The sequence below is a fragment of the Urocitellus parryii genome, chromosome 1 (assembly GCF_045843805.1).
Source record: "Urocitellus parryii isolate mUroPar1 chromosome 1, mUroPar1.hap1, whole genome shotgun sequence".
In the NCBI taxonomy this organism is placed as follows: domain Eukaryota; kingdom Metazoa; phylum Chordata; class Mammalia; order Rodentia; family Sciuridae; genus Urocitellus; species Urocitellus parryii.
The window spans coordinates 75,833,916-75,861,261 of NC_135531.1; the positions used below are offsets into that span (position 1 = coordinate 75,833,916).

Consider the following 27,346-nt stretch of genomic DNA (forward strand, 5'->3'; position numbering starts at 1 on the left):
ACATAACTTTCCTATGTTCACATATGAATACATGACCAGTGTAATTCCACATCATGTAGAACCACAAAAATAAGAAGGTATACTCCATGTATGTATGTCAAGATACATTCTACTGTTGTAACAAACAACAACAAAAAAAGAGATTGTCATTGGTTGTGGCAGTATAAGAGAGTTAAAATTGTAACCTTAATCTGGTGTGTGGGAAAGGGAGAGGACTGAGGACTAAAATGAAGACTACTCTGATGCTGAGGCACTTTCAGATACTAAATGTTGTATAAAGCCTCAATAATTGCACTATAATGGCAAATGTAGACATTTGAAAAGAATAGATATTACCTGGGAATAAAGGAAGAATTTAAGAATTCAATCTATGTTAAACGTGGCACTATAAACCAGTAAGAAGAGAATGTATTTTTTTTAAAATAATGCTGGGAAAACTGATTAACCATTTAGAAAAAAAATTAAATAAGGCCTATTTACACAATTAACACGAATACAAATTTTTAGTGGTTTAAACATTTAACTATCATTGAAAAAATATCCATTTAATAAATAAGATTAGAAAAATCAACAATATGAAATAAAATAAAATAGATTCATAATCACTCAAAAAAAAAATCAACCCCAGGCAGAAAATGCACTTAAATGAAAGGAATATCTGTGAAGCACATGAAGGAAAATAGGAGAATAAACCTATGTGACCTCAGAGCAAGTAAGAACTTCTTTAAAAAGACATTAAAGAGTAAACCACAAAGAAAAAAAAAACTGATATACTTTAGTATACTAAAAAATGTTCTCAAAAGATAGAAAAAGAGTGAAAAGATAAGTCAGGCAGTGATGGAGTGATTTGCGATGTATGAACAACATCTACAAACAATAAGAAAAAAATTTTTACAAAATAACAATATTAACATACTCATGAGGAGACAATTCATAGATGAAGAGATAAAGACAATTAAAAATGTAACAATGTTAATTAATTAATTAACTAAAAATGTAATTCATTAGTATTAAGGGAAATACCAGTTGAGATCACAAAGAGATACCATACCACATTCTTCCAGACTGGCAAAAATTAAAAAATGAGATAACCCAAAGAGCAGAAGCAACATAAATAGCTATAGATGGCTGATTGTAATAACAATTACTCAGCAAAACAATTTGGTATTATGCAGTGGAGCCCCACACCCAACCCCTGGCACTGAACCTAGGATTTCATGCACACTAGGCAAGCACTCTACCATTGAGCTATAGCTGCAGCCCCTTTATGTAATATTCATGTTAATATGAACACAATAAACAGCTGAACTCCAGTTCTGGCTCAGCGTATATATAGGCAACTAAGAAAAAAATCATTATATTTGTTTTTAAAACCAACATATTCTTTCAAATATTTCTTTTTGTAAGTGAATACTTTTTATTTCTAGTGTTAAACTTTCTAGTTAAATTATTTCCCTAAACACACATACCCTATTTCTTGTGTGCCTTTGGTTATAAAATTTCTTCTGTTCTAATCACCTTTTTTCTTCCTGTTCTATTTATAGTAGTTCCCACTTATCTGTAGAAAATATTTTCCAGGATCCCCAATGGATGGCTAAAACTGCAGGTATTACTACTAAGCCCTATATATTACTATATGGTTTTCCTTTACATAGATACACAGATTTAATGCCTTTTCCATTGTAACTAAGCATTTATAACTAAGCACTAAGTAACTGTGGCCATAACTTTTGCAGTTTGAGATGTGACAACTATTGTAAATTTCTTTTACTTCCTCACAATGTTATAAATTGAAGATTCATTCTAAATTGTAGAGCTTAGTAACCTCAGCATATGCTTTTTTTTTTTCTTATTAAGTCCAGGATTTTCAACTTTTTACTTAAAAGAAGCACTTTGTGGCTTCTCTATGGCATTTACAAATTGCCAGAATCACTACTCTTGTATTTTGGGACCATTATTAAGTAAAGCTAGGGTTAGTTGAACACAAGCACTACAACATTGCCAACAGTCAATCTAATCATTGAGATGGCTACTAAATGACTAACAGGAAAGTGGTATATTCAGTGTGGATATGCTTTATGATAGTATGATTCATGTCCTTTGCATATTATTAAAGTATGGCAAGAAATTTCATCACACTACACAGGCATACAATTTAAAACTTCTAAAATTTTATTTTAATTTTCTGCTTAATATTTTCAGATGACAGTTGCCCAAGTGTAACTGAAACCACAGAAAGTGAAACCACAGATAATGACAGACTAATGTATTTCCTTTCCTCAATTTCTACTGTCCTAGCTCTGCTACTTATATAAGGTTCATTTCAACTTTCATCCTCCAGTAAACTTTTCCTGGATCTTTTACTCTCACCCCACCCCCAATTGGATCATGTCCTACTTGTGTTGCCAGCCCAAGTATTATCTAGAATCTAGTATTCTACCATCACTGTTCCTACTATGTTGTTACAACATTTCTGTGGGAAGGGTCATGTGCTACTGATCTACATATTCAAGTGTCTAATCACAATACTGCTGAATAAATATTTCATGGTTGAAAAAGCATAAAAAAAAACCAACTGAAAAAACTACTTGGTTAGCAAGCTAGCAACTGAACCATAAACCTAACCAATAGTTTTGGTTGAGTTTAATATAGTCTGTATTTGGCCATCGAGTATAAATTACATTAATGTGTTCAGAAGCTATTGTTTAGTGCTAATGCTATATTTAGCCACATACTTGATTTCAGCTTCTTCTAGCTTATTCTTAATCAAAATTTAGACACATTTAAGTCTATTTAATCTACTAATACACATAAGGCAACACAAAACAAAATGATGGAAAGTAGCTAAATGACTAGATTTAGAAAATAACTGTAAAATTTTCTAATTTAGAAAAACATATACTCTTTTGACCATGGACATTCTATTCAGAGATAATGGAGAATCTTGGAACTAAAGAGAATTAGAACATTTAAATAAAGCCACATCAGAATTAATGACATCTTTGTCAATGTACTTAATCTTAAAATTGAATGTTATAATTGATCACCTCCTTAATTTTAAATTTGAATATAATGAAATATATTCAATGGTATTGGTGCCAAAGCATATTTACAAATGGAAATCTATTCAAATTCCATGATGCTTCAAGTGTTTGAGCTACTACCTAGGCATTTTCCCTGTCACCCTCCTCCCTATTCAAATCCAGAGCCTCAAACATGCTAGGCAAGTGCTTTACTAGAGAGCTACACACTCCTACATTCCTTGCTAATTAGTATATAAATACCAGGATTTGGTGGTAATGGTTCAGTCTAAGGACTGAATAGTAACAGCATTTTCACATCACAATAGTGCGAACACTAAATTCCTTGAAAGTCTTTAGCTGCTTGACCTGGAAAATCTGTGCAAGCTACCACAATTTGAATTCATTCCCTTAAGTACAAAAATGAACCAGAAACTCTAGTGCATAGTCAAATTATACTTGTACCACAGAAAAACTTGTTAAACAGACTTCTATTCAAACCCAGAGAAATGAAAGATAAATTAAATATAACTTCTCTTTAAAATAAGTAGATGTCTATTATACATATATTCAGAATATATATAACCTCAGTTATTTCTTAATTTGTAGAGTGTTAAAATTATGCTAAATGCAATATACAAGGTGGCTAAAAAGAGACTGTGGTTATGGGGGGGGGGTGTGTGCGCGCGCGCGTGCGCGTGTTTGTGTGTGTGTGTGTGTGTGTATGTTTTTGTGAACACGTTTGTTTTACACTGGGTAGGAACCATAAGAAAGGAAGGGTCAGAAAAAGTTCAAACAAAGAAAGGGACACTTAGGCTGGGTATTAGATATAAGATAAGCACTTTCTGAAAAAATGCTTTAGAATTTGACAGAATGTTGTAAAATGTGCAAAAATATTAGATACTTCTTTTATAATGTTCCATTGACTATTATATAAAGAATATTTCATTCCAAATATCCACTTGAAATATCTCAAAATATCTATTATAAGGTCCTTTATATATACCAATCTTTCAAAACATTAAAATCTCAGATCAGAAAGCAACTATTTGCTGAATAATTTTTGCTATTGCTATTCACAGTATTAATACAATTTAGTATCACTTAAGATTACTCATTAAAAGAAATGGAACACACTCCTTCATATTTAAATACATTTTAAAAATCTTTTAAAATTTTAAAATATTTTCAGTTTTGTTTTCTCTAGTCTTAAAAGAAGTATTTCTTTTCTTCAATCTAGTTATTTACGAATTTTCCTATAAAATGTCAGTTTGCCATACCTGTAAAAATAAAAAAAAATTATCACTTTTTAAATTTAACTAATGTTTGGGGTACCCACCATGTGCCAGATATTGTAGATACAAAGATGAATAACATAGGATGAATATTCAGTTAAGTACAAGACAAACATATAACTCCCAATGTAATGAAAAGAGTAGGTTGATCGAAGATAAAATGAGATACATATACAAAGTACTTAGCACAGTGTCTGGCACACAGTAAACTTTCAAGCAAAGGTATCAGACAATTAATTTTTAAGACAATCTCTATCAACATATGAAAATCCAAATGAAAAAAGTATATTTCAGCCTATAAATTCAATCATCAAATACTTACTTGGTGCATACTTTCTAACAGGCATTGTGCTAAGCACCTATGGCACATTGGAGAGTATACTTTAAGGAGTTCAAGAATTTCCATGCATATATTTGGAGATAGAACACAAAGACTGAAAAGCAGGAACATGTGAGGCATATTCTAAGAACAGTAAGGCCATCAGTATGAATTAAATGAAGGGTAGAGATGCAGGAAACAAGATGGAGAGGTAAGGAAGTGGCAGATTCTCTTTGGACATAATCTAAGTAAAGCAAAAATTCAAAGCAAAGTCATTTAGCACATTTATTCATCCAAAAACTTTATTAAGTATTATGTAGGCTCAAAGCAACTTGCTAGGTGCTACAGGCGAAAAAAGATGATTAATGTAGAAACTTTATCATAAAGAAGCTAACAATATTCCCACATGGAATAATTTATAGGAAAGCTTTTCTAGTAAAATCTAAAATTGGAGTCATGAAGGAGTGGGAGTGTAAAGGAAGGTATGTGAATGCAGATAAGAACAGTTACTTAAGTATTAGAATGAAATCTCTTTAAAAAGTCTCCTACTCAAACTATACTATATAAGATACTCCAACTGTTAACAATCATTTGCAACAGAGCAAGATCTTCATAGATTCCCATAAAGATTAATTTGTTCATTATTTTGATCCTTTTTTAAGAAAGCTGCTTAGTTCGATCTTTTGCCAAAAATAACTATTTAACCCTACACAATAAAGAACCAACAATAATATCATTAGCAATTAAGAAAATGTGAAAAACCTAAATAAGAGACTGGCTTTTAATAAAAATCGCTAATCATCAACTTCATATTATATTTCCTAAAGGAAAAAGTATAAATAATGTTTTATGATATGTATAAAACTTTATTAAATGATATACAATCATTATTGAATCATATTATTTCTTCTAAGTAACAAGTGTTGTAAAATGAAAATATCATAGATCATTTGATAGATGAGGTAAAAGCAAAAGTAGGAAAAAAATAGTTAAGGGACATCAGATTGTTCTAAAAGTTTTAAAATGCTTTTTACATGTTTGATTAGCTTCATATGAGTTAAAAGGAGGGGTAAAACAAATTGAAGCATCATGAATAAATACTACCATATTATTGGAAATTGAAATATTGCAGTTTTCAGAGTGTATCAAAAACATCCACCAAATTAATTCCTTTTTGGTGCCAAATTTTAAGGCAGTTTATAATACTTAACAAAAAATCATGCTACACAACATTACATAAAATATATAAACAGTTTTCACAAAATTTGAAGTTCTCACTATAATAAGTTGCATTTAGTAAAGAAAATATATAAAGCAATTCTCAAATTTTACAATTCTATGTGGTCTATGATTGAATCTCTAAGTATATGCCTTTTATTACTAATAATACATTAAGAGTTGTCATGGCTGGGGTTGTGGCTCAGTGGTAGTGTGCTCACCTAGCACATGTGAGGCACTGGGTTCAAACATCAGCACCACATAAAAATGAAATAAATACATTGTGTCCACCTACAACTTAAAAAAAAAAAAGAGTTGTGGAAGGCCAGGCACAGTGGTGTGTGCCTGTAATCCCAACAGCTTGGAGGTTGAGGCAAGAAGATTGTGAGTTCAAAGCCAGTCTCAGCAAAAGCAAGGTGCTAATAAGCAACTCAGTGAGACCCTGTCTCTAAATAAAATATGAAAAAGAGGGCTGGGGATGTGGCTCAGTGGTTGAATGCCCCTTAGTTCAATCCATAGTACCAAAAAAAAAAAAAAAAAAAACGAGCAATTGAAGGACCTTTTAATGCCTCAATGAAAAATAAACTTTCTTTCTCATATCCTACAACATACATAACATTTAAACTACATGAAAATACTTACCAGAATTTGTCCAATATCATAGTCATTTGTGAATATTTCAGTCTTTCCATTCCATTGTGATCTCCTGAAGAGGATTCTTACAGTTCCATCACTATCTACCAAGTACTAGCATGATATTTTGCAAAGAGTACTCAAAAACTGAATTAAAATGTGTAAAGCTCCATTCCAACATGTGCCACTAAATAGGATACATTTTGTCAGTTTAAAGATACATTTCATATCTTGATATGTTATCCTGACTAACGTCCTGTGTTTCAAGTAGAAATCATGCTACTCTTCTCTCATATTTTACCTTTACTAACTAGCACTTGGGAAATGATACAAAATAAGTGAGGTTGTACTAACAGAATGCAACCTATAACTAATACTGTATGTTTATAGTGCTAACAGTCATTTCTAGTATCTTGAAACTGCCAAAAGAAAATTTAAAAGTACAAGGCATTATGAAATAGGACACTTAGGGGCTAGCATTTCTATTTCATACAATCACTTAATCATTTCTTCCTAGATTTACCACCCAAAGATCTACAACTCTTTTTAATAATATGACATCTAGTATTGGAGAGAATGCAAACATTCTCTTGATTTGCTTTGCAAAAATACAAAACTGACTATAATGATGCATAGAGTAGGGATTACTGCTTGATAAACAATAGTCAAGTGGTATTTATACAACTTGTGGAGTCAAATATGGGGTAGAATGTTGGAAAGTGGATGCACCTTTGCATCATCTCTACTAGGGCTAGCCCCTAAGGATACACAGAACAAACACTGTGCAAATCTAGGGGGTGGTAAATAAGAATTATGTCATCCTAGTGTTAAGCAACTAGGCAGTTCTGTCTTATACCATATTCCATACAAGTAAGATACCATCAATTCTAAGATATACTACTACTGTTACATACTATTAAGAGCTAACAAATGTTGCCAAGTAATATATGATATGCCATTAATTTTAGAGATGCATACCAAATTCGGAGATGTTAAAATGTGATACAAAGTTAGGAGCAATGAAAAAAGATGATATACTACAAGCCATTTTCAATTTCAAGCCATTTTATGAACAAATAATAGTCCTTTCTCTGATGGCATTATTGATATTTGGGCTTTCTGAGCAAGAGAGGGAAGAGAAGGAGAATGAAAGCTGTAGTTGTAAAAACCCAAAACATGATCCCCAAGGCCTTCTACTGTTGAATGTAGAGCAGTAGAAAATAAATCCTAAATCCTTATATTCCACTGGCCTAGTTAGTGTGGACTGACAATTTGGGTAGGTAAAAAATATTTTCTTGAAGAAAAATAATTGATGGTATTTATTTTCAATGATAAAAACTGAGCTTCCTAGAAAGTGAGAATTTTGGTGAAACTTGAATTTTCTCTGATAAGCTTGACAGGTTTTCATTTTTTAGAACTTTTTTGATGAGAACTATTGTAATAATAATGGACAAAAATTTTTATTCTACATGATAAAATATGGCAACATTTGGATCATCTGCATAACTCACTGATGCTCAAAATCATTCATGGGCAAAAGATCCATTCAAAGACAAGACAGACCAATAGATTTTCATGAGAGTCTAAAATGTGTTTTGAGTTTCATGCAGCAGTGAATCTTTAAGAAGCACAAATTATTGAGTATTAGATAGCACCAGATAAGTATATATTCTATTATCTGAAAAACTTATTAAAACATTAAAAGAGTAATGTATATAGGGAAAAGTCTGTCTCTTTTACTTTATAGGTTCATGTAAGGATGAAGTATTCATGTAACAATTAATTATTTACAAATCTACTGTGTTTATTGGGCCTTGGAAGCATGAACATGAAAATGTAAAGATTAATTTCTGATGACCTAAAATAGAATTATGATCCTTTTAAAATTAAAAGATTTGGTTTACTTTGTATTCATGCTTCTACTATTTTGTATTTCATTCCCTTTTTAAAATTTTTTTTTAGTTGTACATCCACACAATATCTTTATTTTTATGTGGTGCTGGGAATCGAACCCTGGGCCTCACACATTCGAGGCAAGTGCTCTACCACTGAGCTACAACCCCAGCCCATATTTCATTCCCTTACAAATGAAAATCTTAAGATGAAGACACTAACATATACTTTAATACAAGTTAATGGTTATAATTTAATATTAATTTATTAAGTTGTTAGAAAAGGTAAGTAATAATAATAACGACCTGTTATTAGAGACTCACACTTGTCAGATGGAAACACTCCCCATCTGCCCTTGTAAGGAGGTATTTGAGCTAAAATAATGTTCCTAATTTCTTTTCTCACCTCTCATTCATTTTTTTTCCATAGAAGGAGAGACTTATCTGACTAGTACATCTGGAGAGGAAACTGAACATGCTTAGTCTTGCCCTTCTGAGCATCTTTCAACTAAGCTTACAGGATGGGTAGATTCCAGTTAGCTTTCCACCATGTGAAAGGCAAAAGGGATGTTTAGAGAATAAGAGGAAAATTAATTCCAGAGTAAAAATATTAGGAAGTCCATTAAACATATATCTAAGTTAAATTTTCCAGGTAAACCACACCAATTAGTAAAACTGATGTTTTGATTTTCTTTTGCTTGATTCCTACTTAATATTGCTAATTGAGTTCCAAACAGAGGTGTGTAAGACTGAGGGATTATTTTTTGGTACGATGCTATAATATGATATGAAAATATACTTGGCCTTTGTCCCTGATTCCTAGAAAAGAGTTTTTTTTAATACCTTCATTTTATTTATTTTTATGTGGTGCTGAGGATCGAACCCAGGGCCTTGCACGCACCAGGCAAGTGCTCTACCGCTGAGCCACAACCCCAGCCCAGAAAAGAGTTTTTAAAACATTTGGAATTTTGTGTGACAGGTGTGTGGTTTGTCAGATATTTGTTTATATGTTTTAATTTTTTTTGCTTTGGTTTTTGTACCTGGGATTGAACCCCAAGGTAATTAACCACTTAGCCACATCCCCAGCCCTTTCCTTTCTTTTTTTTTCTTTTTTCTTTTTTGGAGACTGGGTCTTGCTAAGTTGTTTAGGGCCTTGCTAAGGCTGCCTTTGAACTTGTAACCCTCCTGCCTCAGCCTCCTGAGTTGCTGGGATTATAGGTATGGGCCACCGTGCCTGGCTTATTTTAGTATTTTTTTTTAAATAAAAACATTATAGTTATACATAATATTAGGTTTAATTTTGACATGATAATACATGCATGGAATATAATTAGGCCCACTCCAGTCACCAGTACTTTCCCTTTGCCTTTTCTTTTACCCTGTTCCCCTTCCTCTATTCTATTCATCTTGTTTCTATTTACTTATACTTTTTAAAAAAATATAGATAAACCTAAAGATAACATTTACTGTGGTATATTCATATATGTGCACAGCATGATTTGATTAATTTTATTCCACCATTTCTTCCCATTCCTCCTACCACCCCCTCAATCTCGTTCCAACACTCCTCTGATATCCTTTCCATTTTTATGAGATTCCCTTCCCTGGCTTTTCCTTCTTATTTTGGTCTAGCTTCTGCGTATGAGAGAAAACATTCAACCTTTGATTTTTCTGAGTCTGGCTTATTTCATTTACCATGATGTTCTCCATTATTTCCATCTAAAGAGATGTTTAGAGGATAAGAGGAAGGGCTGGTTTCATAATGGCTTGTGAATCATGCTGCTGTAAATATGTTGTGCCTGTATCACAAGAGGATGCTGATTTTGGATCATTTGGATAAATCCCAAGGGGTATAATAGCTGCACCTGAATCTTTGTGCTGCTTTCCAAAGTGGTTGTACTAATTTGCAGTCACATATTAGTGTACTTTCCCCCTGCAATATCCTTGACAGCATTTATTATTGCTTGTACTCTTGATGATTTTTGAGAAGTATCTCTTTGGTTCTTTTGCCTATTTATTGACTGGGTTGTTTATTTTTTTTGGGGGGTATTAAGTTTTTAAAATTCTTTGCATATTCTGGGTATTAATACTCTGTCAGAGGAGTAGCTTGCAAAGACTGTCTCCCATTCTGTAAGCTCTTTCTTCATGCTCTTAATTGTTCTGTTTTCTTTACTGTGCTGAAACTTTTTAATTTGATGCTGTACCACTTATTGATTCTTGGTTTTACTTCTTGTACCATAGGGCTCTTGTTAAGGAAGTTGGCACTTGCACTAATATGTTGAAGTATTGAGCTTATGTTTTCTTCTACCAGTTGCAAAGTTTTGGATCTAATTCCTAAGTCTTTGATAATTTTCAGTGGACTTTTGTGCAAGATGAGGAATAGGGGTCTAGTTTCATTCTTACACATGTGGATATCCAGTTTTATCAGCACCATTTTTTTCAAAGACTATCTTTTCTTCAACATAGGTTTTTGGCACCTTTATTAAGTATCAGATGACTGTATCTATATGAATTTGTCTCTGTCTTCTATTCCATTGATCTTCGTGTCTGTTTTGATGCCAATGTCAAGCTGTTTTTGTTACTATAGCTCTATAGTATAATTTGATATCTGGTATTGTGATGCCTCTATAGCATCACTCTTCTCGTTCAATGTTTCCTTGGCTATTCTGGGTTCTTTATTCTTCCAAATGAATTTCAGGACTGTTTTTTTCAAGTTCGGTGAAGAATGTTCTTTGTATTTTAATGGGGACTACACTGAATCTATACAACCTTTTTTGGTAGTATGGTCATTTTTATGATATTGATTCTTCCTGTCTAAGAACATGGGAGGTTGTTCCATCACCTAAGGTCTTCTTCAATTTTTTTCTTCAGGGTTCTATAGTTTTCAATGTAGAGGTCTTTCACCATCTTGGTTAGATTTATTCTCAAGTATTTTTTGATTTACTTATTTTTTTAGGTTATTGTGAATGGGATAATTGTCCTGATTCCTTTCCTAGCATATTCATTATTGGAAGGTAGAAAAGTGGTTGATTTAAGTATGCTGATCTTGAATCTTGCCACTTTGCTGAATTTGCTTTTCAGTTCTAGAAGTCTTCTGGTAGAGTTTTTGGGGTCTTCTAGATATAGGATATTGTCATCAACAAATAGAGAAAATTTGACTCCTTTTTTTCCTCTTTGTATCAGTCTAATTTCCTTTTCTTTCCTGATTGCTCTGACTAGAGTTTCAAGGATTATGTTGACTAGGAGGGGTGAGAGTCAACATACTTGTCCAGTTTCTGATTTAGGAGAAATGTTTTCAGTTTTTCTCCATTCAGTATAATAGCATCTTTGGGTTTTTTCATATATAGCCTTTACAATGTTAAAGTAAGTTCTATACCTAATTTCTCCAGTGTTTTTAACATGAATTGGTGCTGAATTTGTCAAATGCTTTTCTGCATCTCTTGAGATGATTATATGGTTCTGGTCCTTAAATCTATTTACCTTCACTGATTTGCATACATTGAACCAACCTTGCATGTCTGGAATAAAATCTACTTGATTATGGTGTACTATCTTCTCATTGTGTTTTTTAATGTGGTTTGCCAATGTTTTATTAAGGATCTTTACATCTATGTTCATCAGTGGTACTGGTCTAAATTTTTCTTTCCTTGTTGTGTCATTGCCTTGTTTTGGTATCAGGGTGATGATAATGGCTTCATAGAATGAATTTGGCAGTATTCCCTCCCTTTCCATTTTATAGAAAGATTTGAGGAGGATTGGCATTAGTTCTTCTTTTAAGGTCTGGTAGAACTCAGCTGAGAATTCATCTGGTTCTGGGCTTTTCTTTGTTGGATAGCTTTTAATTGCTACATCAGTCTCACTGCTTAATATTGATCTGTTTAAGGTTTCAATTTATAAGCCAATAAACTGGAAAATCTAAAAAGATACTTAATTATGGTGTACTATCTTCTGAATGTGTTTTGAATGTTTGTCTTGTTAGATATAACAATCCCCTTTTATCACTAATTGTAGGATAAAAGAGTAATTAGCATGAGGCTGCTAAATAGTCACAGGATGTGGTTGGGCACCAGAAAGAACAAGTGATTACAGGGGAGAAATTTCAGTCTTGTCCACTGACCTCCATGAAGTGGAGATCTTCTAAGCTAGTAAACACAGTGATGTACTGCTGGTTGAGCAGCTCACCCAGAGAGGGCACAGAAGCTCTGAATATTCCTAACCACACTCCTTATCCCACACAGCTTTTCTATTTGGTCACTCCTGAGTTGCATCCATAATAAAGTGGTTAACTTAAGTATTTTTCTGAGGTCTATGAGTAATTCTAGCAAGTTACTGAACCTTAGGAGAGGGCTGTGGGAATTGCCAATTTATATCTAGTCAGAAGTAAAGGTAGCCACTTAGGATTTGTATGTAACACGTATTTTCAGTGACGCCAATCTTGAAGGACTGAGCCCTTTCACTTGTGGGGTCTAGTGTTAACTCCAAATAAGCAATGTCAGAGTTTGCATAAATTACTGGATGCTCAGATGGTGTCAGAAATTAGAGAACTGGCTGAGAGTAAAGAAAATACCCCAGAAAGGTACTGAAGGTACACGACCAGCAAACTTTAAGAATTGGATGCTTTCTCAATTGATTCTCAACTTGAGAGAAGATATTATTTATTTTACTAAAGCCTCAAGATTATATGCCTGATAATGTGTGTGTTTTATCATATATTATCATCATTCCATTTTTTTTGGCAAAAAGCTCTGGAGCAAGGAAGTTAATTTAAGGCAGACCATATTAAATGGAAGAGGTAGAATTCAAACTCAAATGTAACAGACTATACTTTTAATAGCATCTCTACACTATATCTCTTCCATGGTATGATGCAGAATGTTATTCATACTTTAAAAACAGGAAATAAAAATAGGTACTAACACAATCTGCCTTCAATGTCTACAACAGGTTTTAAATTGATTTAGAAAAATATAAATGCCTTAGAATATAGAAACATTTACAATAATAAATTTTAAATTAATTATTAAGCTACTAAGTCTTTTTCCAGTTATATATTAAAATAAATTTGGGGTTAAATAGAGAGAAAGAAATGTAAGAGGTAGTTTGACTGGGGTACTCAGTTTCTATGAAAAGTAAAATCCAGTACAAACAGCAGCAGCCCCTGGTGGTCCAAGGGAGAAAAATAGTGTATTTGTAGTTATGGGGGTGGAAATATGTTTTTTAAAGAATATATGTACATATTTAGCCATTTGACTCAGTTCTCAACCCAACACATTAAAAAACAGATGCTTTAAAAAATGATCTGTTGGCAAGATGCTTGTTAAAATTTTATCAGTTGAAATATTAAAATTCATTATGAATTAATTAACACATTATATAAAAATAAAATGTTTTTGTTTCATCATTTTACAAAGTACTATAACCAGTGGAGGTTAACATTGAGAATTTTTTGTATCTTAGTATGTTGCTCAAAAAGAAACTAAATTTATAGGATTACCACTAAATTGATGACATTTTCTGTCTTCACTTTTAAATTCAGTTGGCAGATGTTTTTGAGAACAAAAAATTCCATCTTATTACAAAACATATTAAGCAGGTTTTCCTGCCAGGCATGTCTGACATGATGTTTATTGCCTAGACCAAATCAATCCCCTTAATAAGCATTAATATATGCCAGAAAGTACATTATTTCATAGTTAAGGAAAGTTGCCACATGAAAGAGTAAGTTCTTTGATCTCTCATGCTCTGCTTCTAATGCATCAGAAATGTGCTACATAATCCACTAGTCATTTCTATTTATAATCATTTAGTAAGTAAAATAAAATTAAACGTTACTAATCTTAAAGGTTAAGACTTGTATTTTACATCTGCCTATGTATACTAGATAATTTGTATAAATCAGAAAGGAGGCCAGCTATACTAGATAAAAAAGAAAAAGAAAAATGCTTTTCAAATACAATTCAAATAGTTGAATACATAGTTTATTGGTGATCAAAAAGTTTCAGATTTTGAGATATTTTAGATTTTGGCAGTAAAGATGCTCAATTGGTGAACAAATATTCCAAAATCTGAAAAGCTCCAAAATTTTCAACATTTCTGGTTCTGAGCATTTCAGATAAGGAATACTCCACCTGAACTAGGAAATTAAAAAAAAATGTTTACAGAGATTAAAAAAATCATTGTTCATAATACAAATAAATTGAATTTGGTTGCTAAAAACAACATTAAAATGACTCCAGGGGCATCAGCATGTAAGAGAAGAAGTACAGAAAAGACAGGATGACATTTATCAGCCCTCCCTATAACAGTGACTATACCCAAATCAGAATATCAGAAACATTTCTTTAAAAAAGAAAGCTTTGGTTTATCAGATCTGGCTGCATCTGAATAATTGCAAAAATTAAAATCAATGCTTAAAAATGAATTAGGAAACTAGGCAACATCAATATCTTGCATATTAAGGAATAAGATGTTTGATGGATATCAACAAGCAATCAATTCACAAATATTTGAGAATCTTCAATGTGCAATGCCAGGATTAGCCAAGATTCCTGTTCGGTAAATGTCTCCTCCATATTTGGACTTTTTTCCCCTATATCCATGTAACTCCTCCCATGCCCATGCCCAGCATCTGTTTTTGCTTCTATTTTCATATGCTAGGTCTAACCTTCTTCTTTACTTCCCACTAGCATCATTCACCACCAAGTATAACCCTAAGAAAGAGATATTCAAATAGCTCCAACCCAAAGTCACATAGATCAGCATCAAGTCACTTTTGTCCATAGTCTACCTAATGTTTTATAAATTTCTATTAACTGTTTTTTTCCTTGAGTTTGCATCATCTTATGCTCTAGTTTGATATTTATATAATCCCTTCTTTCCTATGTTGCTAGTCTAGTTGTCTAGTCTTCTTACTTCCAAGAAATTAAATTCTAGTAAATGCATTTAGTATCATTTCCTCGCTTCCTGACAATATGCCCTAAATTATTGCAAAAGTGGTTCATGTATGCTGTCATTAAGGATTGACATCAATTCTAAAATATATAAAGCAAATATACTCAAAGATCTAGAGGATTACAGGGACCTCTAGTAGAAAGGATAAATTAGGAGGTCTACCTTCAAATGGCTTCTTTTATTTCTTTTTTCAGTGTTTTTTTTTCCTTTTTCTGAGACTATTGTGAATGAAATTGTTTTCCTAATTTCTTTTCTCAGTGTTTTTCCTTATTGGTATATAGAAAAGCTATTGATTTCTATATGTTGATTTTGTATTTTGCCACCTTCCTGCATTTGTTTATCAGATCTAGAAGTCTTGTAGTGGATCCTTGAAATCCTTCTAAGTTCAGGATATTAACATCTATAAAAATTAATAATTTGGCTTCTTCCTATTTGCATTCCTTTTATTTTTTTCTCTTGTCTAATTGCTCTGTTAAAACCTCAAGTATTGTATTGAAGAAATAGTGAAAGCAAGACATCCTTGTCTTGCTCCTGATTTCAGAAGAAATGCTCTAAGTTTTTCCCATTCAGTATAGTGTTGTCTTTAGAGGGTTTGTCATTTATGATGCTGAGGCAAGTTCTTTTTATCTCTAGTTTCTTCAGAGTTTTTATCATGAATGGGTGTTGATTTTTAACAAAAGCCTTTTCTGCATATATAGGTATGATCACTTGATTTGTATCCTTTACAAATTTATGTGATGTATTACATTTATTGCAATAAAGAAGAATAAAATGATGTCATTTGCAGGAAAATGGAGGGAACTGGAGAACATCATGTTAAATTAAACAATACAGACACAGAATGACAAGTGTTATATGTTGAAGCTAGAGGGGGGAAAAAGACAAAAAGCTATTTCATGACAATAAAAGGGGAGATCTTTAAAATAGAAGATGGTAGGTAGGATCATAAGATATGAGATCATGGGAGGAGAGAGAAGAACAAGAGGAAGTACTAGGCAGCAAAACTGATAAAATTAGGTTATACGTATGTATGATATGCCACATTATAACCCACTATTTGGCATAATATGCACCAATAAAAAACTTTAAATAAAAAATTTCAAGAAGCTCAAAATGAAGCTAGCTACTAGGTAATGGAATTATGGATATCTCCAACTGTGTATGTCTTGGCATGTTAGATATTTGTAAACTTCAAAAAGCATCTTTATAGGCTTTAAAAAATAAAACTTACACAAGAAAAGGTAAATTGGTAATATTAAAAAAATTACAAAACAAAAATATAAGATAACTCAAGATGGCTCATGATAAACCCTTCATAAGATAACTAATTACAATTCCATGAGTCTAAGAAAGGATTAGTTCATTGGCTATAGTGAGAGGAAAAAGTGGTATTTTAGCAGGGCACTACAACATGGAAGAAATTGGATTAGGGGAAAGAACAGGGAAAAAAGTTACAGATATCATAAATCACAAAGCACGAGCAGAGGACAGCGAATGCATAAAAGAGAAAAAGCACTGGGTAAGAATGAAACATTCCATTTTCATCCATGATTTAAGTAGTGATGGTAAAGCTAAAAAGGAGAACAAGATTTCTACTTTTATATATACAGATGAAAATGCATAGACTAGTCAAGGTATCAAATATCAGCATATTGATTACATTAATTCATGAAACTGACTATGGTAATTTTTGGCAGGTAATGTTGGCCTAATGATTGGGTTGGAGAACAATAATGTAGCGATTTTTGTTTGCTTGCTTCTGTTTGAATATTTTCTCATAGAAATTCAGGTAGCATTCTTAAATAACAGAGAATGTATAACAAAAAAAGGAGTAGTGGTTTGAGTTTTAAAACCTGTCTCTACCTCCTTATTTAAATTTACTGTGAAAGCTCCATTCTTTACGTGTTCGTGAAGATTCTATTCTAGGTTCAGAGGATAAAGTACGGAGCAAAACAGACTAGTACCTGCCCACATGGAACTATGTGACCTTGGGAAAATTACTAACAGTTTTTGACATATAGTCTTCTCACCTATAAATCTGACTCAATATTAGTGATCCTACTGGGAGAGAATATATCTTACATCTATTAAATGATAGCTGGTCAAAAGTCTATTCAAAGCCAGTCTCAACAAAAATGAGGCACTAAGCAACTCAGTGAGACCTTGTCTCTAAATAAAATACAAAATAGGGCTGGGGGTGTGGCTCAGTGGTTGAGTGCCCCTGAGTTCAACCCCTGGTATCTCCCCAAAAAAGTATATATAATAATCAGATGTTACTAGATCATATCATACTTTTCTCATATATGGTTTAATTTTCATATTTCAGATATATATTTGTTTCCAACTGATAGAACAATGTAGTAAAGAGGAAAGGGTACAAATATCTTCAGTACTTAGAATCCTAGTTTTAATACTTAGTTCTACCGTTTACTAGCTATGTAATCCTGGACAGACATCCCTGTATCAATTTCCTTAATTATAAAATAAGGATAAAGTAGATCTGATCTACTTACCTATTAAGCTATTGTAAAGAACAGATGACAGTTTCAAAATGTAAATGATTAAAAGAAGTATATAAATAAAACTTAATTTCTCTCTATCATATACTATACTCTCAGTCTTAAAAAATGTGAACATTGGATACATAAAAATATGTAGAGGGAAGAAGTCTATTTTTGGAATGGATCAAAATCTCCTTAGAATTAATGCACTTCATACAAAATGAACCATTCTTCTCTTTTCCTCTATAGAACCAAGCCTTACTATCTAGAAGTATGTTTGAAGAGTTTCATCATTCCTATGCTATTCTGAACAATCCCAGGAGATTTTAACAGCCAAGATGTTTACATTAAGAAATACATTTCATTAGCTAAGACTATCATATACAAAGTTGTGTTATCTACATGAGTTTATTTTTATCCTTTAGTGCTTCCAGTGTGAATCTGAACTGATGAGCAAAATACACTCATAAGAAAGAAAGAAGCATAAAGATATAAAGAAAAGAAATAAAAATGATGGAAGTGTAGAAGAGAAAAAAAAAAGAATTAAAGTAAAAAAGGCAAAAGGAAAGAGACGGTTGTTTGTTTGTTTCTATCTTTGTTTTTGGTACTGGGAATTGAACCTAGTGGTGCTTAACCACTAAGCCATATCCACAGCCCTTTTTATTTTTTATTTTGAGACAGGGTCTTAGTAAGTTGCTGAGGGCCTCACTAAGTTGCTAAGTCTGGCTTTGAACTTGCAATCTTCTTGCCTCAGCCTCCAGAGTCTCTGGGATAACAGGGTTGTACCACAGTGCCTGGTTAAGAGAGCAGGTCTTACTGATGCAACATAAAAAGACTTTTCCTTTGGTATTATGAAAAAAACAGATACAGAGATAAATGAACCAGATGTGAAAAAACAGGATCAAGAAAATTCACATACAAGAGAACAAAAGAAAATAACCAAAGTCACGGTGACATGATAAAAAGAAAATAGAATGGAAAAAATCTACAGGCAGATATCTGAGATACATTCCTAATCAATCTGTACATATAATAGGCAAGAAATTATTTAAGAAAAAGTAAAAGCCTTAATATACTAAATCATTTTTTCTTTGCATTTTTACATAGATAAGCCAATACCCTATTTGGTTTGTATGCTTCAAAAATCTTATGAAATTCATGTCTAGAATGTGGGTATCAGAGGCAATTTTTCAAAAAATTTAACTAACTTTACCATAAGATGGACTGAATGACAGAGTAGAAACCTTAGGATAACTGATGGAGGAAAAGGTAACATAATGACCCTGATGCAGTCATAAGCAAGGAAAAGGGTCAATACAGTTACTTTAGAACAAACAGGCTACTTAAGGATTCCTAGTACTTGTTTTTGTTTTTCAAATCATTAAATAGTGATGTGATTTTTAAAAGTTTAAATACTGTAGTCTGATTAACCCTTGTTTATCACATAAAGCATTTTAGGTATTCTTGGTAAGGACACATTTTGGGGAATCATGAAAATTTATATACTACTTTCCCAAATCATTCAGTAGAATGATGACCTATAATCAGATGCCTGACTGCTTGAAACACAATTCCAAAAAGAACAGTGATTGTGCAATGAATTAGAGGTAGGATAAAGAAAATGTAATTTAGATGGCAATGTATTTCCTCTTAAAAATATTATGAAATATTTTACTTATGATCTTTTAAAATAAATGAAAAAGTAACTTAAATTGAGTATTCTGAAATATTGCTACTGTCCTATAAAATAATTTGCAAAATGAAAATTTGGCTATCTTTAAATATTTTGAATTCCTTACTTTTGAAGAAAACACCAATTCACTATTTTACTTCACCTAGTATTATTTTGATATTCTTTAGTGTTAAACTTCTAGCATCCATAATAAGGGCCTTGAAAGTTACACAAATTTGTCTCATCCATATAAAGCACAGTATGTACATCACGAAGAATATGCCAAAGTGCAAATACAATTGTTTGTGCCCCCTATATTAGATATCCCTTGGCAGCACTACTATCACAATCTCATGCTGCTACCATTACAAAGTGCAAGGGCTCACTGGGAAGACAAGAGTAAAGGACAAGAGTTCCCGGAACTATTCTAGTTTAAATATTTATTAATATATTAATTACTCTTTTCTCCTTATCTGCCTTCAGAAGTTAGGCTGGGACACTATGGATAGATAGTTGCTCATAGGAAAACAAAGCAATATCTAGTAAAATTTACCACCAATGATGAAGATTGTTTTGTGCAATGCATTATTAATTTAGCCAATAATATGTTTTAGAATGATTAGCCTACATGGAAAACATAATGGCATAATACTTTAAAGAAACAGCATGTTTGGGAGCTGAATTGGAAAGTTTTCTTGCTTCTATATAAACCACAAAATATTATTTTAGAAAATGTTGCAAAAGAACGTTGTCACACAAACGAAATAGCAGAAGAAGCTTATCACACAAAATAAACATCATTTGGAACTTCTGTAAAATGTCACACTAAGAATGTGTTCTGTAATATTAAATAAAAAACAGAAAATATTTCATGTAAGTAGATAACCATGGAGAAGACAAATAACAAAATAACTCATATAAAATAAGATAAAAATAAAATAAAGGAAATAATGAAGGAAAGTAATTCTCTCACTTACTCTTATATACAATTGCATCATTTCTTTTTCTCTTTGGGGGTTACGATACTTCTCATAGAAATCACGTCGCTTCTTTGTTTCTTTAGAGACTTTATCTTTTCTTTCCCGTTTTTCTGCTGGTTCATCTGAACTATCAGAAGATGACTGTACATGCATCTTCGGCTTTTCTACTTCAATATAGTTTTCATTGGGATTCAGTACTATTACTCCATATCCTTCCTATTTTGAAATGAAAAGTAGCATAATTTAATTTTAGAATCTATTTCAATTCATAAAAAGCTGCTAAAATCTTAGACTAAGTAATTTAATAAAGTTGCACATCAACTAAAATATTCCTTTAGGAAAGATTATGGTTTAATTTTTCCAAATTTGAAATTATCATTTGAAATTGTCTTCATTATGTGTGTAAATAAACATATTATCTCTAAGAACAAAAAGACATAATTGTAACATAAAAATCATATATCTTAAATTAAAAGGTAATTTGGATCTTCCAGAGCCTCAAAAATTATTGAAATTAATTATTAAACCACAAATATACTTTCAAACCATATTAATATTTACAATACATGTTTTGAGACAATAACCTTTTGGAAATTAAAGTTTACAATTCATGTTACATTTTCTAGGAGTTTTTTCCTTTAAAATTGCCCTTTAATGAGCATTTTAAATTTGTCCAGATAATAAAATAAAATTAAACAGTTAATTAAAAAGGAATAAATCTGATCTAACATTCTACTATTTACACATCTAAATTATCAGAAACATAAAATATCTACTTGAGCACCTCAGATTTTATTTACTACTTTTCTCTTAGGAGGACCCACACATCACAAAACAAAATAAACCAATGTCTTACTATAATATATGGAAGCACCTCTTTAACCTGTAAATGTGTTTGTTTTGTTTTTTTTTCAAACAAACAAATTTTATTAAGAACCAGTACCAGGAAACTACAAGTTAAATTTCAGAGTTTAAAAATACATTCTATTGAGCTACTTAGGATTTTTTTCAAGCTTGTAAAACATATGTTTGCCTGTCTAATTTATTTCTAGCAAGGAAACATTTTTGCAGTTATAATTAAGAAAACTTTTGATATTTATCTTATATCTGATGGAATAACCTAACTATGAGAAAACAGAGAAGGATAAACAATAACAACTGACAAGCATGTGCAATGCAAATTTTTGAAGCTAGAATATATCTGTCCTTTCCACCCAATTCTGTATTGTGGGTGTTCCAATTATGTCCTTGTAAAAGCCCCTAAATTTATACTTAAAAGATGTTATATGTTCTGATAAAAAAACATGTTATAGAAAATTAAGCTTATAAAACCTTCCTGCTTACTAAAACAGTATATTTTTCCAAAACTACAATTATATAATCTTATGTTAAGATTTAACTTTTTGCAGCACCAATCATAAGGAAATGATCCTTACAAAACTTACAGCAGTATGAATAAGCCAATATTAGCATAGACTCAATTTTCTTATCTTAAAATATGCTATACTTCTGCACTTCATTGGCCTTTTATATAGTGGATTTCACAAACTACTTACAAACTTCATTGGGACTGTTTCAATTTTCACCCCAATCATATGATATTAGTGCCACAAAAACCATGACTAGTTTGGAAGTTTCAAATCACTAAGGTGACAAGACTATAAATTAAGATATAGCCATCTTATATATTAAAAACTATATAACGATACATACCAAAATGATTTACAAATACATTCTTCTGCAGATGTTAAAAAAAACTTTTGAGATAATGCCTCTTTCAGGAAGGGTTTATAAAATGCTTTACAAATTTATTAATTGAAACAATTTTCATGAAAGCACAATAGTTTTGTTTTTTTTTTTTATTTTCTTAGCTGGCAAGTCAAAAGTTTTACCAACAAAAGATATTTTATCTGTTCCTGCTTTATTCTAATCTGTATAGCTAATTCAAAAGTCTTGTAATTCATTGTGATCACTGTCAGGTAGACAGATTGTCATTTGGTGATTTTCAACAGTTGGACACACTTGACTAGTTATTAAAATCACATTTGAAGGAAGTTCCTACCCCTCTCTTCCTTGTGCCTCTTACCACTTTTCACACCCTTCTCAAATTTCAGCTATAACTTCTCCTCCCACCAAAAGTAAGTTATAGAAAACTGTTGCACTCTGCTAAACAGGGTGAAATAGAGGCATTCAGTACACTGTCTCTGGTGTAGGGAACATAGTCAAAAAAGGTCACCACAGGCCAAAAAGAAAATTGCCTCCTTACTAGATTCTGTACCGTGAGTAAGTGGTCTCCTGTCATGTTTCTTCCCTGCCTTCTCTGAGTGGATTGAACTTTAAACACACACACACACACACACACACACACACACACACACACACAGTCTCTCATATTCAGACATGTTAGAGTTAGCAAGCTCCAAATAGAACCTTATATAGAGATGAAAATAATGCTATATTATAGTCTAATGATAATATGAAAAATTACAAACTCAAAGAAATAAAATGGGACTTTAATTAATAAGCATCATCTTTGCAGTATGAATGACTTTGACAAAAGACAACTCTTTGAACGAAGTTTTAATTACTAGAATTATAAGACAATTATCCCAATTTATAATTTAAATATTAGAAATAATATTTTCATAATATATGCTTATTTAAGAAGGAGTTTTTTACTTCAAATTTAGAGACCATAGACTGAAAAACTATTGTACCTACTTGATTTTAAATAGTCTCTGAAATTTGATGTGTCCTATTTAAGTAAATATAAAAAATAAACACACATAAATCATCAAAGAAGTAGTATTTGTCTAAGTTATTGATTATGTAACTGAAAATTACATGACTCATTTGTTCAATTTTATAAAGACATAATGTCAATTTTTCATTGAGGCATCAACAGAAGAAAAATGATTCTATTTTTAAACCACCACTATATAAATCAATTAAAGAATTTTTCATTTAAATTTCAACAGTGAATGTTTCTCTTTATACACCTAAATTATTTATAAAATATTTTATCCTTTAGATACTTTGAACTGCCAGTTTGATTAAAGTAACAACTGAGAAACAGGAATACTTTTTGCAGAAATAAGAGTTGGTTCTTAATATTTTTATTGAGAATTTAATTGCCATTCTGTAAAAAGCTACCATTTTCATCTAAGATTTTACTGATAAATTAATTGATGTGATATTCACAGAGACCATTCACAACCACTTTACAATGAATGGGAGAAAGCAAGTGCAGCAAAATAAACTATCCTACCTCAATTCTCAAATCACAGATACACAGTAAAACTTCCTTCTTTTCTCAAGTCATATACCGTGTCTAAAAAACCCTTTATATAAGCTACAATGGTTTTTGCAATGTCAACTAATATATGGAAACTACACAGGCAAAAGAAATTAGATAAAGCAGAAACAAAATATCAGTAGTTAAATTTAACTGTTTTAATATCTTTAAAAATCAGAATACATATCATTGTTAAAATTCTGTTTTCAATAATTCTATCAGTATACAACGAAACAAGTAAAAAGGTGGCTAATGTGACCTTTATCCATAGTTTTTAAAAATTATTATAAAATCAGGCATCCAGTGTATTAGAAAATACTTAGGCATTTCTACTCCATTAAAAAAGGCTCCATAACTTGGGCTTAGAATCTTAAACATTTTATACTGAAGTTTCCCTTTTATATTTAATTATTTTGTAAGCATGCTAAATTTCTCATGAAATTCATATTTTGTCTTGGTAAAGATAACAGAAGAGGTTTTTCTAAGTATCTGAAATGATAAAGCTGATTATCTAACATCTTACAGTTAAATAAATAAAACTCTGGCACCTTTTATAATCATCTACTCAAATTCTAATATCTAACATTTCAAGTGACAAAGCATACATCAAGTTGTTAATTTAAGTTTCATCATACAGTTTAGCAGTAGATCAGGAAGTTGATCAAGAAGAAAGACATTAGTAAAAGTAAGGTTTATTCATCTCATTCCATTTTCTATACTTTGTAGCTATAACTAGTTTCATTTTCAAACCTGTGTTTATAGGGTCTTAACTATGATATCTTAATCAGAAACCCTCAAAAGTTCATTGCTAGATGTGGCATTTTATTCGGTACTTGTGATTTAAATAAAATACACAGGCCTCTAGGCCTTCTTTAATATACTATAAATGTACTTACTAATAAATTATACTTCATTTACAGTTCAATCAAATGTTGGGTCAGATTAGAGAAGTCTTGCAGACAGGTAAGGCTAAACACAAAGAACCAAAAGAAGAAATACTGCTAAACACATCAAATCAGTATAGAAATGTACTTAACAAGAATACTTTGTAAAAAATATAAAATGTTAAAATACTTGACCAAAACCAGAATGTACTTTTGACCATAAATGATACCTTGGGAAAACTAAAGATTATCCAAATTAATTTCCCAATTATAAGAAGAATGGAAAATAAGGACAAATCTACATCTTTTAAAATCTCTTGTGATTGGCTAAATAAAAATCTGATGAAAGTACTGAACTCTGCATATTAACCTGCCAATACAGCAAGCTACATGTGATCATAGAGGTCAGGGGACACAGTAGAATTCTTTGACCTACAAAACTATCCATTTTGGCCATCAAACAAAGGTCTCTAAGAGATCATTTTATACAGATTTATCAATCATATTTTTTCAAGTTCAGCATCCTTTCTGCTTAATTTGAAAGAAAATAGGTGCTTATCCTTCAGGGAAATGAAACTCAAAGTGTTTTATCTATAAACTACCTCTACTCATGGTTAAAATGGATAAACCACTGTCCCATCTTTTCTGAAAGATGTATGTATGTATAATACACCTTGTTCACAAGAAGGTATGTACATGTCACTGTTGCAACATCCTAGGTGCAACAGTGAGATGAGGTCATGACAACCAATCAGAAGTCACTAGTGAAGCGTTAAAGTAAACATAGCTGTTGGAGCTGTAGCTCTGCTTGAAAAATGCCCCCTCCATTATTTCAGCAATTTTCTCAAGACGTGACCTGGGACTGAAATGCCTGAAATGTCATCTGACTCTGTTTTGTGCTTTTTAACATGCATTTAAGTAACAGCACCCTACTAATATTTTACAAAATGTTCATCAGGACCATACTTCAACTGGCAGCTTCCTGAATTCTAATGCTGTGTTCTATAAAAATACCATAATATGAATCAACATATATTGTCCCAGTTAAGTTTCCAACTTCAAATAGCTCATCAAGTTGGTCACTAAAAGAAAACATGCCACAAAAAGTTTTCAGAGGACCACCTGTTGTCTATTATTTTTACATAGCACTTACTCATAAATCATAACACAGGGTAATTAATCAAGCTGTCAAAGAGAAGGTCAAAGGTTATATGGTAGAGTCAGAAGGTCATGCATGGGCTGATAGAGGTCAGGGTCACACTGCATTCCTCATTATCAAGTTGGGATGAGAGACGGCCCAAGCAAACAAAAGTGAAAGCAGATGGAGAAGTGAGTGGATAAAAAGAGAGAGAGAGAGAGAGAGAGAGAGAGAGAAAGAGAGAGAGAGAAAGAAAGAAAATTTCACAAACAAAAAGAAAAGTGAAAGAAGACTGTCAGCTGCCTTCAAATAGAGAGTATAAAAGAAATACACTGAAATGTGCTCAAAGGAGCTCAAGAACATAAAGAAACTACAGTTTTATTAATTAAATAAATTGAATATAACTTTTCCTGGCCATTTTATTTATGCATACTATGCAAAATCAGAAACTACATGTTTGCCATCTCTATACCTTTTATAGCTAGTGTGCTCAAGATTAATTAAGGTAAGGCAAAGAGATCCAAAGATGAAGTATGATTTACAAAAACAAAAAACAAAACCACTTATAATAAGAGTTTTCCTCCTTTCATATTGTTTCAGGATTACAACACAGATTTCTTGAATATGATACAAAGATATCCACAAACATAAATGCATCATAAAAGTCCTTTTGAATAACAAAACAGTTATAAAATATTCTATTATTACGCTGGCCTGAATTAGATGCAGAATACTGTGCAAAATTAGCTGTCACCCTTTGCTCAAAATCTTTGTTAATCTCATTTTGAATGTTTGCAGCTTTATCAACACATGCATCAATGTCAGCTCCTTGGTTACTGAACCGCTGTAGTTGGAAGAAGATATAATTAAAATGTTTTGGCACAGAAAAGGTGAAATTGTATCTTCCCTTGTTCCCTTAGGAGTCTGTAAAACATGAAGGATATATTGACAAACATACACCCTTGTCTCCAGTTCTGACATCTCAGGTCATCCAAGTGCTATTTATTTTAAAACATTCACTTTGTACTTAGCGATAATATCACCTGCTGTGTTTCTAACTTCTTCTAAGATTTGGAACACTATGTTTCTTAAACTTTACAAATTTATCTCAGAATTATCAATGACTTATTTGTAGAAGCATTCTATATATTCACAATAGAACTATAAAATAAATACAATTAGCATTCATTATCATGGATGGGAATATGATTGAACACTATAGCTTCATGAGATTTTTCATATTTTTTGCTTTTAATTTTTATACGATGATTCAAAAAGACACCCATATATTTATCCATTAAAGTAAAAAGTAACAAGTTGTAACTAGTGCCCAGTCAATGGAAGATCAAAATCCCTAAATGGATCTACAGAACGGTACAAACACATTTTTATTACATGATCCTATGCACAATCAGATGTCTAGAGTTATCTTATGAACTTTACTGTTTTGTATGTTAGTTATGCCTTTATGTTTTAGAGTGCTGAATAAAATCCAATGTTCTCCTTCCTATTAAAATTTGTCATGAAATTATATAAATATCATAGCTA

The 27,346-nt window shown here is 31.8% G+C and overlaps 1 protein-coding gene across 1 annotated transcript in view; it reads right to left on the minus strand.

The window, feature by feature from the left end:
• The window catches only part of Arb2a (ARB2 cotranscriptional regulator A), a 308,340-nt gene that overhangs the window by 59,471 nt on the left and 221,523 nt on the right, over nucleotides 1-27,346 (minus strand). The window contains exon 7 of the mRNA XM_077795123.1: nucleotides 20,479-20,697. Within this exon, the coding sequence (XP_077651249.1) occupies nucleotides 20,479-20,697 (219 nt within the window). The remainder of the gene's footprint in view (nucleotides 1-20,478; nucleotides 20,698-27,346) is intronic.